Source organism: Halichoerus grypus, chromosome 2, assembly GCF_964656455.1.
Source record: "Halichoerus grypus chromosome 2, mHalGry1.hap1.1, whole genome shotgun sequence".
NCBI lineage: Eukaryota > Metazoa > Chordata > Mammalia > Carnivora > Phocidae > Halichoerus > Halichoerus grypus.
This window is the reverse complement of record NC_135713.1, coordinates 189,795,345-189,810,828: the sequence shown is the minus strand read 5'-3', so window position 1 is coordinate 189,810,828 and position 15,484 is coordinate 189,795,345. Positions and strand designations below refer to the sequence as shown.

General features: G+C 57.9%; 3 protein-coding genes across 11 annotated transcripts; 1 reads left to right on the top strand and 2 right to left on the bottom strand.

The window, feature by feature from the left end:
* The first annotated feature begins 428 nt into the window (after nucleotides 1-428).
* Nucleotides 429-6,281, top strand: PSMC3IP (PSMC3 interacting protein). Of its 2 annotated transcripts, XM_036095496.2 has the most exons (8): nucleotides 433-2,008; nucleotides 2,109-2,209; nucleotides 2,380-2,469; nucleotides 4,440-4,551; nucleotides 5,041-5,186; nucleotides 5,286-5,339; nucleotides 5,462-5,521; nucleotides 5,602-6,281. In XM_036095496.2, exons 1-8 carry the CDS (start codon nucleotides 1,975-1,977, stop codon nucleotides 5,656-5,658), a joined length of 654 nt encoding a protein of 217 aa, XP_035951389.2. In that variant the 5' UTR covers nucleotides 433-1,974; the 3' UTR covers nucleotides 5,659-6,281. The 2 variants fall into 2 exon arrangements, with proteins under 2 accessions (XP_077921884.1, XP_035951389.2); XM_078065758.1 differs by lacking the exon at nucleotides 2,380-2,469 and having other exon boundaries at nucleotides 429-2,008.
* MLX (MAX dimerization protein MLX) lies at nucleotides 6,264-10,652 on the bottom strand. 6 transcript variants are annotated; one of them, XM_078065755.1, is made up of 8 exons: nucleotides 10,399-10,651; nucleotides 9,830-9,866; nucleotides 9,305-9,394; nucleotides 8,921-9,027; nucleotides 8,561-8,660; nucleotides 8,252-8,351; nucleotides 7,680-7,894; nucleotides 6,264-7,027 (listed from the first exon to the last, which is right to left on the bottom strand). In XM_078065755.1, the coding sequence occupies exons 1-8, from the start codon at nucleotides 10,570-10,572 to the stop codon at nucleotides 6,924-6,926; spliced, it is 927 nt and encodes a 308-aa protein (XP_077921881.1). In that variant the 5' UTR covers nucleotides 10,573-10,651; the 3' UTR covers nucleotides 6,264-6,923. The 6 variants fall into 6 exon arrangements, with proteins under 6 accessions (XP_077921881.1, XP_035951382.2, XP_035951386.2 ...); XM_036095489.2 differs by having other exon boundaries at nucleotides 6,264-6,942; nucleotides 7,693-7,894; nucleotides 10,237-10,650; XM_036095493.2 differs by having other exon boundaries at nucleotides 6,264-6,942; nucleotides 7,693-7,894; nucleotides 10,399-10,637.
* Nucleotides 10,653-11,190: 538 nt separating this feature from the next.
* Nucleotides 11,191-15,484, bottom strand: COASY (Coenzyme A synthase). Of its 3 annotated transcripts, none has more exons than XM_036095475.2 (10): nucleotides 15,339-15,484; nucleotides 14,188-14,898; nucleotides 13,345-13,559; nucleotides 12,944-13,075; nucleotides 12,619-12,808; nucleotides 12,456-12,520; nucleotides 12,185-12,269; nucleotides 11,917-12,014; nucleotides 11,680-11,826; nucleotides 11,191-11,578 (listed from the first exon to the last, which is right to left on the bottom strand). In XM_036095475.2, the coding sequence occupies exons 2-10, from the start codon at nucleotides 14,885-14,887 to the stop codon at nucleotides 11,528-11,530; spliced, it is 1,683 nt and encodes a 560-aa protein (XP_035951368.1). In that variant the 5' UTR covers nucleotides 14,888-14,898; nucleotides 15,339-15,484; the 3' UTR covers nucleotides 11,191-11,527. The 3 variants fall into 3 exon arrangements, with proteins under 3 accessions (XP_035951368.1, XP_035951367.1, XP_077921880.1); XM_036095474.2 differs by having other exon boundaries at nucleotides 15,292-15,349; XM_078065754.1 differs by lacking the exon at nucleotides 15,339-15,484 and having other exon boundaries at nucleotides 14,188-15,270.

Below are 15,484 nucleotides of genomic sequence, written 5' to 3'. Positions count from 1 at the left end.
TTGATGGGAAAGGTAGAGGCCAGGAGTGAAAATTAAGAGAACGGAGAAGAGCTAGGTGCCTGTTTCATAGTCACTTGTGTGTGTGAAGGTTAGGGGTAAGTGGTATCTCCCCACTTTACGGTTCTCAGACTTTGGACACCTTCTGTCTTCTCAGAGCCCAGATGTCTCACAGGTGAGCTCTGATGTGGGAAAAAATGGGAAGTGTGGAAGAGGAGTGGGTTTTGGTGTGTTTGCAGGAATGTGTTTAGCTTCAGGCCTTGGAAGTTGGCAAGAGGGAGGGAGGAAGGAGAGCAAAATCTTCAGAAGGTGTTTCTTGTTCCTGGGGGATCCTGCTCTGAATCTCCTTAGTCCTCCACTGTGAACTGGGGTGGGGATGGGCGGGGAGGGGGGGGTGGTGTTGGGGAATAAATCTTGTATGAGAACAATCTTTAAGAGACTGATGTTGAATGGTGTTTTACCCATGATAGTCTTCTCGTTAATCTGAGATGTGATTAATCTGAGGTGCCAGCCTCAGAAGAGGAAGCCTGTGTGAGGGACCCACCTGCCTGTCCCTATTTGTGACCTTTGTGATGGTCAGAACAGTCACCAAATATGAGGCCACTTCCCTTCCCAGGAGAGCGCAGACAGCACAACTGGCACTCTTGGCTGGCATCTAGCCTGCAGTCCCATCATTTTTAATTTTTTATAATAAGTTTTTTTTTAAGGTTTTTTATTTCTTCATTTGAGACAGAGAGATAGAGAGCATGAGCAGGGGGAGGGGCTGAGGGAGAAGCAGGCTCTCCGCTGAGCAGGAAGCCTAATGGGGGACTCGATCCCAGGATCCTGGGATCATGACCTGAGCCGAAGGCAGAGGCTTAACCATCTGAGCCACCCAGGCGCCCCCCACCCTTTTTTAAGATTTTGTTTGTCAGCACAAGCAGGGGGAGCGACAGACAGAGAGCGACAGACAGGCTCCCTGCTGAGCAAGGAGTCCGATGTGGCACTCCATGCCAGGACCCCTGGATCACGACCTGAGCTGAAGGCAGACACCCAACTGAGCCACCCAGGCATCCCCGTTTTTAATTCTTAATACTGTTCTCTGGCTGTGTGAAGACAAGTACCTGCATCAAAGGCTAATGAGACTTTAGGTAACAGGCTTTAAAAAGTAGCACCATGCTCCTCCTCTGGGTTGAGCTGCAGGGACAGCTGCTCTTTGGCCTTCAGCTGACCTCAGAAACTAGAAACACTTATTTCAGGCTTTGTCCCATTGGCCACTGTGGGCAGGAATGGAAAACACCTGCCAGGTGTTGCCATAAGATCGACTCGGCCAACAGGAAACTTTTCTACAAGCTTTGCGGCTTAACAGTAGCCCCCTCCCAACCCTGCCTTTCCTTGGCCTCCAAACCACAGCACGTGTTGAGCGCCCCCTGTGTGCGAGGCTCAGTAACCCGCAAACAAGGGTAGCGCTATGCTTCCAGGGCTCTTCCGCATTTTCGTGTCTTCCCAACCACCCTCCTGCTAGTACCACTTGTTCCTATTTTACAAATGAGACTTATCGACGAAAAGAACGTTGGGCCGTGGGAGAGGACACGTCCCTGTGGGTAACTGACCCTGTGACCTTGAGCAAGTCGCTAGCCCGGCGGGAGCTGATCCTAAGCTTTCTCCCCCCGGGAACACCGTCCCAGCTCACGGTCACGAGAGCTCAGCCGCCGCTGGAAGTGGGTTTCGAGACTTCGGCCCACGCCCCGAGCGGCAGGGGGGCGGGTAGGAGCGCTCTGGAGCTAACGCCGCGCCTCCGCCGCTGAGACCCCGGAGGCTGGCGCTCGGCTCCGGGTTGGACCGAACTGCGGCGCCCGGGAAGGGTTGCTTCGTGCCTCGCGAAGACGTCCCCTCCCGCCAATCAACGCTTGCGACCCGCCCTTCTCGTCGCCGGAAGCAGCCGTTGCCCCGAGCAACCGCAACGTCCGGCTTTCTGAGTTAGCGGCGGGAAAGGCCATGAGTAAAGGCCGGGCGGAGGCCGCGGGGGGAGGTAAACGGGGCAGTGGGCGCGGGGGAGACCGGGCGGGGGGCGGGGGGCGGGCGAGGCGTCGGTTGAGTGACCCCCCCACCCCTGCCCCGTCTCCTCGTAGCCCCCGGGATCCTCCTGAGGTACCTGCAGGAGCAGAACCGGCCCTACAGCGCCCAGGACATGTTCGGGAACCTGCAGCGGGAACACGGACTGGGCAAGGCGGTGAGGACCCTCTCCTGGGATTCCTCCCCTTGGGTCCCCTCGAATCAGTCTGGGGTGCTGCCCTCTCGAAGCTGCCATTCTAGCCTTGGGCTTCTTAAGGCTTGTCGGGCGCTTCCCGATCTGGGCCCCCGAAATCATTCCTCTGATTGCCCGCCCGTCCCCCCCCCCAGGCGGTGGTGAAGGCGCTAGAGCAGCTGGCCCAGCAAGGCAAAATCAAAGAGAAGGTGTACGGCAAGCAGAAGATCTATTTTGCCGACCAGGTGAGGGAAACCTGTGCAGATTATCGCCCGTGTGAGACCCCGACATTAGGTGAACCAGTCTCTAGAATGAACTCTCTTCTGGAGAATTTGAGGCACCCCATGAAACTCAGCCTGTCTTACGCCATGAAAAGGGCCCCAGGCACCCTTTAAATCAAGGTGCGTACTCCCCTTGCTGTGACCCAGATTAGTGAGACTTCCAGATTCGGGACATGATCGATGACAGAAGACCCTGAATTGCTGCTGCCAGGATCCATTCCCGCTTGGAAGTTTCTTTTCCCAGGCATCTAGATTAGAACCACCATCTGCCAAATGATTCGCCTTCTGTCCCCACCCCTCACTCCCGACACAGATAACACTAATTTTGTATCTCTGGGCCAGCCCACCACCTGGAGCCTTCCAGACCTTTCTGAGTCAATACTAATATCGCTAAAGTAGAATGCCTCATCTCCCTAAATGGGCTGCTCTTACCTGCTTCTACCTCTGTGGAGTCACACCTCACCCAACCCAGAGACTGGGGAGTGAGTCACTCACTCTTCTCTTTCCCCACTGCCCTGTTGGTTTTCCCCCTTCCTGACTCCGCCCTCTCCTTTCCATCAGGTGTTCCTCATCTCTCCTGATACCCTCCTAACATCTGCTCTGGCCTCAGCCATCGTAAACACTGCAGCCAGAAGGGTCTGATTGGCAATAGTGCCATTGCCCGACTTCAAACTCTAGCGCCCCCTAGAACAGGGAAAAGGTACTTGGAGCCTCGGCCCGGGGCTGCCGCCTGCCTCACTGTACCTTCTGGGTCCATTCACCAGTACTGGACCATTTAGATGAGTTTTACTCCTGTGTCTTTCCTCTGCCTGGAGCTTCAAAGACCCTTCTTCCTCTTCTGCCTCTTTGCTCAGCTAACGCTTACTCATCCTTTAGGATTCGCCTCAGGCATCACCTTCTCCAGAGACCTTCCCCGAATTCTCTAATCGCCTCTTCTTCAGGCGCTCACCTCTCTGAGGGATGCTGTACTGCGTTTATCTTTCTGCACGTCTTCACACTGGACTGCAGCTCTCCTAAGGCAGCCCCACTTCTCACTTGTATTCCTTTGCTCAGCACCCCCACCTCAGGAGCAAACATCCAGTAGACACTGAATACTAGTTTAACTGAACCAAACCACCATTAAGGCTAATTTTCCTAAAATAGGTTTCATTATGTGATTACTCTAATGAAGATCCCCTAAGGGAGAATTTTGCAGATTTTGTTCTGTAAAGGGCCAGACCGGTAATATTTTTGTGCTTTGCAGGCCAGATGGCCTCTTGTCACAGCTACGCAGCTGTCACGACCACTCGTGTCTGCCACGTAGACAGAAGCAGCCCGAGACAGTATGTAAACGGGCAGGCGTGGCTGTGTTTCAATCAGTTTTTGTTTTCAAAACCCTGTATCTGGCAGGACGTGGCGTGCAGACTGGCCTTCCGCCTCTTCCTAACCTGCTCCCCATCACCACTGACAAGACCCCGCAGAGCCCCAGCGCTGTCCTTGGCAGCAGCTGGTCTCAGCGGACGGGCTGCTCAGACTTGCCCCGGAGTCCCTTCAGTACTGCCCGCCATGCCTCTGTACCTGTCCCGGTTCTTCCTGTTGTGGGAACATGCAACTTAGGTAGCCCTACCTTGGGAAGAATGTTCCTTTACTCCTTTAGCCCAGTGAGCGGTATTACCACTAAACTGAGATCTCTGCCGTGTTCGGCATCCTGCCAGCCTTGAAGCCCCTTGAGGACAGGCCCCAGGTTTTAACTTCTTGTTTATACCTTGTTAGTTGGGCCCAGTACTAAACTGAGTGGTTTCTCACAGGACCCTCCTGCTGTTCTCCCAGGCCCTCTGGAGGGTTGGGGAGCCCCACGTTCTTGCATGTGTCTGATGCTGCCCCCTGCTCCCAGATGTGGCTTCCCCTCCTGTGCCTCACATCAGCCCCCTTGTTTTTCCTCTCACCTCTGGCAGGACCAGTTTGCCATGGTGAGTGACGCCGACCTCCAAAGCCTGGATGCCAAAATCGTGGCCCTCACGGCTAAGGTGCAGAGCCTACAGCAGGGCTGCCGCCACATGGAGGCTGGTAGGACTGGGCAGCCCCCGAAGGGGCCCCTAGGGTCAGGGTCAGTCTAGAGGTCAGGAATTACAGAGTGGATGGTTTTGCGTCAGTGAATCTCTGTTCGGCTGCCACAGGCATCATGTTAAAAGAGAGAACAGCTCATGCCTTTTAAATGTAAGTGGGCAAGACATGCATTTGCTTTCCCTAACATTATCAGTGTCCTGGGCCCACGCTCCCTCTGTGCCTGCTTCTTTAACTGGCTACAGGGAAGTGTTCAACCTCACTTTACCACCGCTGGTAGATGAAGGAGGAAAGAAAACTAGAATAAACTGGTAATTCTGTAAGCCTTCATCTCTGCTGAGCATTTCCAGAATATGGAACTCATTCTGGACCCTGTGTGTAGAACCTAGAGCAAGGTGGGGGCCCAGTCTCCTGCCTCAGGCAGCACCCCCTGGGAAAGACAAAGCCCCATCTTCAGGGGTAGGAAGGGACCTCAGAGAGCTATGGTTTCAGAGCTGAAGGAGTTAACTAGTGCCCTGACCACACCGGAGATGCAGAAAGAGATCCAGGAGTTGAAGAAGGAATGTGCTGACTACAGAGAGAGACTGAAGAATATAAAAGCAGCCACCAACCACGTGACTCCGGAAGAGAAAGAGCGGGTGAGCTGGGAGGGCCGCGGGAGCGGGGCGGAGCGAGGAGGCGGCTGGCCCCCACCTGCCACCGAGCTGAGGGGCTAGAGGCAGCTGTTGTCCGTCCAGGTGTACAGCGAGAGGCAGAAGTACTGCAAGGAGTGGAGGAAGCGGAAGAGGATGGTGAGTGTGCGCGCTCCGGGCAGGCCCCGAGAAATGGCAGGAGAAACCGCTGCCCAGTAGCGTGGCTCTGCCAGGCGGTGCCCACCACCCACCTGAAAAGGGGTGGTTTTGTTTCTTGTCAGGCAACAGAGCTGTCGGATGCAATTCTGGAAGGATACCCCAAGAGCAAGAAGCAGTTCTTTGTAAGTGGTTCTCTCCCCCGTCCTCACTCCCCTGGGCGCTCCGTCCGAGGAGGGCTCATTCACTTGTCTCCCTGCCCCAGGAGGAAGTCGGGATAGAGACAGATGAGGATTACAACGTGAAGCTCCCAGACCCTTGAGGGGTCCTCCCGCAGGAGGGGGATGGAAAGAGAGGTCCTGGGCTGGCTGCCTCCGTCAGGTCGGCTTCTTTTTTTGTTCCTGCTTTCTGCCTTTGGGCAGAGTGGCGGGGAGAGGGGCAGGGGCCAGAGTATGGGGCGCAGGGAGTGAGCGAGCCCACAGCGGATGGTCAGGCTCCTTTCACTGGCTACATTCCAGTTGCTTGAACTGAATGCTCAATCTTGGAACAGCGCTAAAGGAAAGCATTTGGCAATATTTATTGTAATATAATTTGATATATAAATACTTAATTTCCTCTGGATAACCAAATGTCCCAGATGTCAACCCTGAGGAAGGCTACAGGGTAGAGAGAGGCTACTGTACACAGCATTCAAGGAGCCCAAGGCCTTACCCAGGACTTCTCTGGGCTCTGTATCCCAGGAGGCCTTTAAATACCTTCTCTACCCCTTCACCCTGGCCCCAGGTCCTGGGAGAAATGCACATAGCACGGAGATGGCAGAGACCCAGATACACTTGACGGGAAGGCTGGGAGTGGTTTTGAGGCCCAGTTCATTTTCCAAAATTGTAACTTTAGCAAAATTGCACTGTTGGTGTTTAAAAAATTAAAAAAACAAAAACCTTTTAATACGTAGTGCTGTGTCACACTTCTCTGTGCTGTGCTCCTGCCTCTGGGGACAGAGAGGGCAGGAGCACGCAGGGAGCAGGAAAGGAGAGGCAGTAGAGTAGCAGGCGAGGGCAGGATCCTGGCAGCCCGAGCCCAGGTACCAGGCGGCCTGTCACACTTCATGGCTGTGGGAATATCTCCTCGCGTTCCTTTCTTCCTGTCCCGCTACTGCCAAAATGGCCAAACTTGGTCCAGATGTTGCCCAAATCTGGCCCAAGAGACCAAACCAAATGCAATAGTAGCTTCCAGATATGTGTAGATAAGGAGCAAAAATCTGAGGCTTAGAAAGGGAGAGGCCGGGAACTCTTGGGGGTGCCCAGAGCAGACCGCCCCCACCCGAGGACTTTTATGGGGAGGGGGAAAGACAGTAGGCTCGAGTTTTGTGGTCAATATAATAAATTAAAGCTTTCACAAAACAAACACCCCAACCCCACTGAGGATGAGGGGTGCCAGGGAACCAAACACCAGGAGCCAGCGGCCCCGTGTGCAGCGTTGCAGTCCGACCTCAGAAGCCCAGTGGCTCTGGCCAAGCAGAGTTGGCTCTTCTGCGGGTTCCGGGAGCCGGTCAGTACAGCTGGTTCTTCAGCTGGTGCAGGACGCCAATCACGATCTCCCGGAGGGTCTGGCGGGGGCAGCAGAGGGAGACACAGCTGACGCGGAGGCAAGGACAGAGGCGAGGACGGAGCCGGCTCGGCGCCAGGCGTGCTCTCTAGAGCGCAACGGGAAAAGCCCGTGGGCCGCACTGCCAGCTGCAGTTTACTCTGAAATGTCCGTGCAACAGGATGGGGAAAGGGGTGGCCCAGCTGGCTACGTGGAAAAGCAAAGGCAAGAAACGGGAATGGTAACATGTAGGTGGTGGGCTCGTGAGTGTCAGGGTTGCAGTACGCTTCAAGTGTTTCCAGAAAATGTCAGGAAACAAAAAAGACTCCAGATGCAAGTCAAGCCTCAGAAAAGGCAACCAGTCCTCAGAAGCAGAAGACTCCCCGCAACAGCATTCACACGTTACAAAGATTGACAAACCCCCGGGGCAAACTACTTCAACAGGCCTGGGGGTGGCGGCCAGGACTTCCCAGACGTGCCCTGTGAGTCCGCTGCCGTGATGAGGGTGAGGAGGGCTACGCACTGGGCAGCCGCACGGGGGCGGGGGCTGAGAAGGGGCAGAGCGAGGCTTGCGGGACTTTAGTGCCCCATCAGTCTCGCCAAATGAAACCGTAACAGGAAAATCTGGGCTAGGAAGCAAAGAAGGGAGACACCCCCCCAAGAAACCTAAAAGCTGCTGCCCTCGCTTTCTGAACAAATTAGGACTTGGGCCACTTGGCCTGGGGGAGGGGAGGAGACCCGCCCCCACCCCACGGCCACTGCTGCCCCGTACCTGAGGCTTACAGTGCTCCTCAATCCAGCTGAAGACACAGGCCGACAGCTCCTGGAAGCTGGCCACGGAGATGGAGGCATTGAAGGACTGGAACAGGGAGTCCATGATGCCTTGAAACACATTGAACTTGACCTGGTCAGAGACCTGGTCTTCCCCCTCGTGGGGATTGTCCTGGTGGGCCTTCACAATCTGCTCGTAGTTCCTGAAAGCGAGCAGTAACAGGGCTCAGGCACTGCAGCAGCTCCGCTACCCGAGGTTCTCCCCCAGGAAGGGGCTCCCGGAGAGCTGCTGGGAGGTAGTCAACATCGGCTAGATACTGCTTCTGGGACCGAAGCGGTGACCCCTCTCCACCCTCCCCTTCACGAAGCCCACAGGCACTTCGAGTATCTGCTATGCGTCAGGGACGGCTGGGGGACAGAGTCCGGCCTCTAAGTGGCCACCTAAGGGAGGCAGAGGATTATCTGTCCTGTAGTAGCTGACGTGACCTTTGAACGAGAGGAAGGTATGAACTGAAGTTGGCTCAGAAGCCCTGGCTACCCCAGCTCAGCGCCCCCCTTACACTTTCATGATCTTTAGGGCCGTGACGTCCTTGCGTAGCATGGACACCTCCTCCTCCTGCTTTTTCTTCTCCTTGTGCAAAAACTGGATGTAGTCAATGGCTGCGGTGGGGGTGGGCACAGAGGAAGTTTCAACCAGGACGAGGCTGACTTTGTTTCCCCTTCCCCCCTCCCTCCCCTCCCCGCCCCAGTCCCCAACTCCCATAACCACCCCCCTCCCACCAGGGCCAGGCTGAGAGTGGGTAGAAGGCTCTGGCCTCTTCTACAGCCCTGCTGGCCCCAACCACTCCCAGGGCTCTCGCTGGCCATACTCTTCTGCAGAACGATGGCTTTGCTGAGCTTTTGGGAGCCAATGGAGAAGTCCTGCTGCTGGCAGGTGGGGACGATGGTCTGAAGGTCATCATAGCCTCTCTGTGGAGACAGCAGGGGAAACCAGGCTTCCTTAACTCTGACGGATTAAGGCAAACTGGCTCCAAGCTTTCTCTCCGAGAACCGAGTTCCATGCTCAAACCAAAGGGGTGGGGGTGCTGGAAGGAGGGAGGTGTTCATGTCCAGGGCCTAGATTAGCTGCCCGCAAGGATGCCTGGGCTATCTGATGAGGTCGGGGCAGAGTGCATCTGAAACACATAAGGCCCTCCTGCGCTGGCTGAGCTGCAGGCCTCCCCAGTCACCTTGATGGCGTCCCTCCTCTTCTGCTCAGCCTGTGTATGTGCTCGCCGCCGCCGGTCCTTGTAGGACTCCTTGTAGGACTCCTGGTGGTAATCGCTGTCCTCGTCATCTACGCTCAAAGTTGGGGGCGGGAAGAGGTCATTTTGAGGCCCAGTGGGGCCCAGCTAACCCACCCTGCCCCAGCGGGGAAGAAAAAACTAGTACCCAGAGACAGCAAATGGCCAGAAGAACCTAATGTCCTAGATGAGGGGAGAGATGGGGAGAGCCTGTGGCTTACACTAGGCCTCCAGCACCCCCATGTGGATGACTGGAGCTTCCTGTCTAGGAAATATACTAAAACGATGGTATTTCTGAGCCCCCCCAGGTGAGGGCATGTTGCTGCCTACCTGTATTGGGGACGGAAGAGGCACTGGTGGAACCGATGCTATTAGCTCTGGACACTACACTCCCCTTTCGGGTACTTTCTACAAAAAGCCCTGGAAAAGAGAGGTCCCAATCACTAAGGGGTAGGGCCGGGGAACACTATTAGACCCAGAGACACCTGTGGGTACAATGGCTTCCTGATCCCTAAATGCTGATCTCTCTCTTTCAACCCAAAAGCCACCCATGCTGGGTCATCCGCTTCCTGCTGTGCCATGCTGCAGTGCTCCTGTCCCTGGTGTCCACACTGCTCCGTGGGCCTGGATTGGCACCACTGGTTCACAAGACGGGCACAGTGACGGGGAGGGAGTGGCTAGCTTCACTACTGTCATCGCCTCCCTGCTTTATGCTGCCTGCCCCCGTCCTGCAGCTCCTCCCTCTGTCCCGGGACAGTGGGCTGTGCTCAGGTGTGGCTGGCGAGACCACGGGAATCTACAGGGCTGCAGTGGGAGTGTCACCAGGGAGCTGGAGACGATGGGGGAGGCACTCACCGGGGTCCAGGCTGTTGTCGCTGTAGGCATATTCCACCTGCAAAGGAGCAAAGGAGCAGCTCATTAGACCTCCGCCCGGGGACCGCACCTCCTTTCACGCGCGCCGCGCGCGCGCACACACACACACACACACACACCCCTACCCACACCCACCCCCCAGGGTGCGCAAGCAATTGCGGGATGCACGCGCGCGGGCGTACACACGTGTACACACACACAGAGCACACACATCCCCCTGGGGTGCGCAGGCGACTGCAGGGCTGCCCCGGGAGCCAAGAGCGGAGAGGCCATGGCAGCGCCGCCCCTCCGCATGACCCCGTCTGCCCCCACCCCCGCTCCAGCGCCTCCCCAGCCCCCAAACCCTGCCCCCTCACACTCGTGCACACACGCGTCACTTGTCTCCCCACCTTGGCACGCGCGGGGGGAGAGCTGTCTTCTCTGCAGCCCCGGGGCCCGGAGGGCGGGGGGACCTTTGGGGACTGCAAGGAATCCCCTCGTCTTCCGGCCCCCCCACGTGCACGAGCCCGACCCGCCCTCCCCTCGCCGCCGTGCGCGCCCGCGGGGCTTGCCTTGACCCAGGGGTCGTCCGGAGAGGCGCCCGGCTCCGTCATCTCCGACCCACCGAACCGGAAACCAGCCCGCGGGCGGGCCCCCTGCCGCGAGGAAGAGGCGAGGCGCACCCACGTGACCCAAACCCACCAACCCACGCGCCGGAGGCGGAGGGCGGGGCGAGGGGCGCGCATGCGCAGCCCGGAAACACCGAACCCGTGGGCAGGGGACACTGGCGTCGGAGCGGACGCGGTTGTCTTCTCTGCCCTCGCTCGGGGTGGGCGTCCCTGCTGCCGCGACGTGAAGTACATTCTGTAAAATGCGGTCCCCTCAAAGGGCTCGTCCGGTTTGCCGATAGTTGTGTGCACGCGCTGTGCGGGCCCAGACGGCTCCCGGGGACGCGTGTCCCACCCCCACCCTTGCAGGCAGCCCGCCCCGTGGCTGCGCAGGCCTGGCCACCTGGGCCGACCCCGCCGGCCTGCCCGCTCCGTGAGGGCAGAGGCCCCGCCTGGCTTCTGGAAGGCCGGTCCTCCAACACGCAGCCAGGCGTCTGGCAGGAGACCAGTGGAAGAAACGCTTTCAGAGAGCCTGCTGGCCAACTTAGGCTACTTTACAGATCAGGAAACTGAGGAACCTAGAAAGTCTGTAGCTTCTCGCAAAGCAGACAGCTACCAGTGATAGGACCAAGGCTGACCTCAGTCTGGCTGGCTTCAAAAGCCAAGCTGTTAACCACTGCACTCCTGGCTTCCAGCTCAAGGCTTCCAAAGATAGCCAGAGGCATCCGGGCAGGAAGCAGACACCGTACAGGCAGCACCCGGCAACATTCATCTTTAATTCTGTTACAAGTTGCAGTGTCTGCCCTGGCCACAGTCGGCCGTCGGCACCAGGCACTGGGCAGGAGTAGGCACGGAATGCCACAGAGGCCTGCTCCCCCAACGAGCCACATCCTCGGTGATGGCCAAACACCAGCAAGCTGGGTAGGCTTCGTGTGTCCGCCAGGCCCAGCCCTGCACTCCCCAGTTTGGCTCAGAGCCCTCTAGGCCCAACCAGGATGAGCCCTGAGGCCCCCCTTCCTCCTCACCGCTGAATCTCTTGGCAGCTCCAGGGGCCACTTGGGCCCCACAGAGAACTCAATGTCAGCCACGGGCCTTACGGCGTCTGGGGGATGCGCTTCTGCAGGAGGGCCCAGGCCTTCTCCACCTTTGAGCGGACCAGAATGTTTGCAGGAAGAGAGGACAGGGTCAGGCAGGCACCCACCGGAGACTCCTTCCCCACAACCCAGCCCTTCCCTCAGCACCAACCTGGCGTTGGGTGACATGCGGTTCCCACAAGGTGCTCAGCACCACGTGGCTCTGGTCCACAAGCTGCTGCCCACTCATCTGGCTCTGCAACCGGCTCTGAGCCGCAGCCTCACTCAGGCCGTCCCTTTCCACGATGCGTCGTATAGCCTCGACACAGACAAAGCACAGGTCAGCGCACTGGCTCAGAGCGGGCTGCGGTGTGCAGCGGGGCTGGGGTGGGAGATGGGGTCCAGATACCTCAGTCTCGGGAATGACAACGGTCCACACCTCATGCACCATGTTCTGCCAGCCAGCTTCAAGCAGCATAGCAGCGTCGATCACGCACACGTGCTTTCCTGTGGGGAGACCCCAGTCACTGCCAGCAGCACACTGCCACTCGCTATCAGAGAGCCAAGGAGGCCTAGTCCCAAGGAAAGTAGAGGGTCTGGCTTGGGGTGGGGAAGCTCCTAGAAGGAGAATCTGCTTCATGTCCCTCTGGGCTGCTCCCATCCTCCCTCCCACTCACCCTCAGCCACAGCCTGATCCATCTCCTCTCGAGCCAGCTTTGCGATAACCGGCCACATGATATCCGTGAGAATCTTCAGCTGCTTCTGAGGAGGGGAACAGAGGACGCGGACAGTTTACCTTCCCTCGGGGATGGAGCCAGCCCCAGGGAGGAGGTGGTTGGGAACAGATGAGTGGAAAGTGGCACACTGGACCAGACCAGAGAGGTCCACTGGGTCCCAACCTCTGCGTCTAGTAGCAGCTGAGAAACCCTTGGACAGGAGTGTGTTTACCTTGTTCCCAAACACCCGGCTGCCTAGGACCTTCCTGTTGATAATGCCATCTTTATGCAGAATATCTGGACGACAGAGACATGGGACTGGGCAAGGAGGCCAGGCCATCTCCTCACTTCAGGCCACTTCCAGCCCTCCCCGCCCCCCCCCCCCAACGTATTACCTGTTCCAAAGGCCTCCACAACAGGCTGGTAGGCAGGACCACCTGGGGCGTAGGCCCGATGGCCCAGCTGGTCACTGTCGATGACATACGCCCCCAGGCCCTTAAGCCGCTGAGCTACTGAGCTCTTCCCGGAGCCACTGATGCCCGTCAGCCCAATCACGTACAGGTGTGTGGGTAGCTCTGGCCTCTTCTGAAGGTGGAGGACAGGGAACCCCAGTTACTAGGGTCTTCAGACTCATGCTTGGGACTGAATTCTTCAGTCTTTACTCTCCAGCATTTCCAGCCCACCCAAGACGGGGGGGGGGGGGGGGGAGGGCAGGCATACATATGGGGGCCGAAGCAGGTTTCCCAGCATTCGCTGGCGGAAGCTAGAGGAGCTGACTTTGTCTTCTTCATTGTCCTTGTGGTTTTGGTCCTTCAGCAGCTGGATCTGATACAAGGCAAGCTCCTCTAGGTCCTGCGGTAAAAGAGGAGGGGTGAGGAGAGGGAAGGAGGGACAGGATGACAGTGACACCCGAGCTGCCCCCCACCCCCGTATCCTCCCCTAGGTACTCCAGAGGTAGAGCCTGCGTCCAAGGGCAAGCTGGGAACCAGTTCCTTCTTGCCTCTTCCTCACCACCCTAAGCCCTCTCTTCCCTCCTCTAAGGTCATGGTACTTCCAACAGTCCCCCACATGGCCTTCCCCAACCCCATCCACTCCCTCTGCCAGTCTCCCTCAGGGGTTACATTCTCAAGGCGGAAGCGGTTGACGGCCATCCCCCCACGACAGGTCTCCTCGCTGACCACCAGGAACTCCAAGGAGGGGTTAGAGCCAGCGGGTCCATAGGGGTCCAGCAGGGGGATGATATCAAAAGTCAAGGAGGGCTTGATGTCCACCAGGAACTCACTCAGATGTTCCACACGTTCTGCGTAGGGCTGGAGCAGCTCAGGGAGTAACTTGCCTGGGGAAGGAGCCCAAAAGAACAGTGAGATCTTTTTATTGGGGAGGAAAAATATAGGCAAGTTTGGGGAAGACTGACCCTAGGCATCCAATCTCCAGATGGGGGTGGGTGGCAGGAAGAAAGGGCTAAGCTGGGAAGTGGTCTGTGTCAGGGGAACTACGAAGAGGGGGCTGCCAGCGAGCACAACAGTCATGGCAGGGGCTGGCCTGTGCCCAGAGAATGAGCAGTGCCCGCATCAGAGTCAGATGGAGAATTCCAAGAACCACCCAAGCACGAGTCCCCTCTTGCTGTGTCTCCGGCACAACTACCTAGAACCCGCTCATCCATTTATTGCCAGGGTCTCAATCTTTAGGGTTCATCACCAGAGAACTTCTTAAAAGTGCAGACTCCTTGGCTCCACATTTGGGGGAATTCTGATTTGAGTGGTGACTAGACCACACACTGAGAAAGCTACACTTACTCATTTAACATAATTTCCTTAGCACCGACTGAGTGCCAGGCGCTGTGACATTTGGGAGGGGTGGGAAGTAAAGGATGGCCCCACTCTTCCTCAGTCATGAACTGGGGGCGAGGCTAAGGAGTTTTGAGGGTCTTCCCTGCTCTATGCCAGGGTCTCTCTCTCACTCACTCTTCAACAGGTCTTTGTCTGCTACTCCCACCACCAGCTGCTCCTGGGCCAGGATGCACGCGACACTGAGCAACACCTTGTGGGCATTGTGCAGGCGGTCAAACGTGCCACCCACAGCCCCGCGGTGGTAGCCACGCACTGGCTGCTTTGGAGACCTGGCCACGGGGGAGGCTGGCCTGATGGTGGAGGGTAAGGGGACATCCAGGGACTCCACAGGCAGCTCTCCGGACCCATAATCGGGGTACAGCAGCACCGAAGCCAGTTGGGGACAACAACTATAGCAGCTGGTGGCATAACGCTCCAGCTGTTGCTTGACCGGGTTGTACTGGCTTCCATCCAGGGTCTGGAAGTCAGTCAGCACCACTTCCGGTGGGTGGGCCAGGTTCTGGACTGAGTTGGGCAGGGAAGGGAGAGAGGCGCTCTTGACTCCGATATTGGTCAGCAGGATTCTGACGTCCAGGTGCCTGTGGACGTCGGCGCCAGCGTAGAGGTGTGCGATGAAATCCAGGACCTCAAACGTGGCCTGCACGAGGCTGGACTGGGGCTGAGCTGGGCCCCCCAGGCTCATGCCCGGCTGCAGGTGTACATAGAGCGTGTGATTCACCAGCCGGGCCGCCGAGGTCAGGATGGGGGACAGGCGAGGGGCCAGGGAGGCCAGGGGCGTCGTCAGCACCAGGAGGCCCGACCGGAATACGGCCATGCTGCCCAGGCCTGCGGACAGCCAGGGAGACGAGGCGTGGGTGACTGAGGGGTTATGTGGCTGAGGCTGAAAACTGGGGCCTTGGACCCAAGGGAGGGGACCTGGCGCAGGGACGGGGGTCTGTGCTGATCCAGAGGAAACCGGGGAAGGGCACGGGGCCTGCTACACGGCGCCTAGGGGCTATGCCCTAAGCCGCGGTTTCCACATTATCAGACGGAGCGGTGAAGTCGCTGAACTGAATCGAAATCCTAGGCGGAGAAACTAGTCTGGACAAGAGCCCCTGAGTCATAAGGCTGGGGACCCAGAAATCCTGGGCCCTCCTGCCAGGCTGTACCCGGGTCTTCAGAGACTCGAAGGAGGGGACTAGAGGAAAACGCTCAGGCTCGGATCGGTCCCCTACTTACTGAGACCGCTGGGCTTAGGTTCCGCTAGCGCATCCGCGGAGGCTTACCTGGCCGCGACCCGGAAACACTAGTTCAGCAGCTGCGTCTCCGAGCTACGGAACGGCAGAAAGGCCACAGTCTCCGCTCGGTTCGGGATCTCGCGAGACTTTGTAGTGGGGCGAGGCCGGCCGAGGGGGCGGGGCCGAACGCAGAG

Bases quoted from the DNA above. Each gene is read 5' to 3' on its own strand.
- COASY (XM_036095475.2), bottom strand. From the start codon at position 14,887: ATGGCCGTATTCCGGTCGGGCCTCCTGGTGCTGACGACGCCCCTGGCC. The intron at 13,076-13,344 runs GTAACCCCTGAG...CTTTTACCGCAG, and splicing joins ACCGCTTCCGCCTTGAGAAT to GACCTAGAGGAGCTTGCCTT. The intron at 12,270-12,455 runs GTAAACACACTC...TCCCCTCCTCAG, and splicing joins GCCGGGTGTTTGGGAACAAG to AAGCAGCTGAAGATTCTCAC.
- PSMC3IP (XM_036095496.2), top strand. From the start codon at position 1,975: ATGAGTAAAGGCCGGGCGGAGGCCGCGGGGGGAG. The intron at 2,009-2,108 runs GTAAACGGGGCA...GTCTCCTCGTAG, and splicing joins GGCGGAGGCCGCGGGGGGAG to CCCCCGGGATCCTCCTGAGG. The intron at 5,522-5,601 runs GTAAGTGGTTCT...TCCCTGCCCCAG, and splicing joins AGAGCAAGAAGCAGTTCTTT to GAGGAAGTCGGGATAGAGAC.
- MLX (XM_036095489.2), bottom strand. From the start codon at position 10,572: ATGCGCGCCCCTCGCCCCGCCCTCCGCCTCCGGCGCGTGGGTTGGTGG. The intron at 9,867-10,236 runs GTGGGGAGACAA...GCTCCTTTGCAG, and splicing joins CTCCCCCCGCGCGTGCCAAG to GTGGAATATGCCTACAGCGA. The intron at 7,895-8,251 runs GTAAGGGGGGCG...GCTCGCTTTCAG, and splicing joins GCCCTAAAGATCATGAAAGT to GAACTACGAGCAGATTGTGA.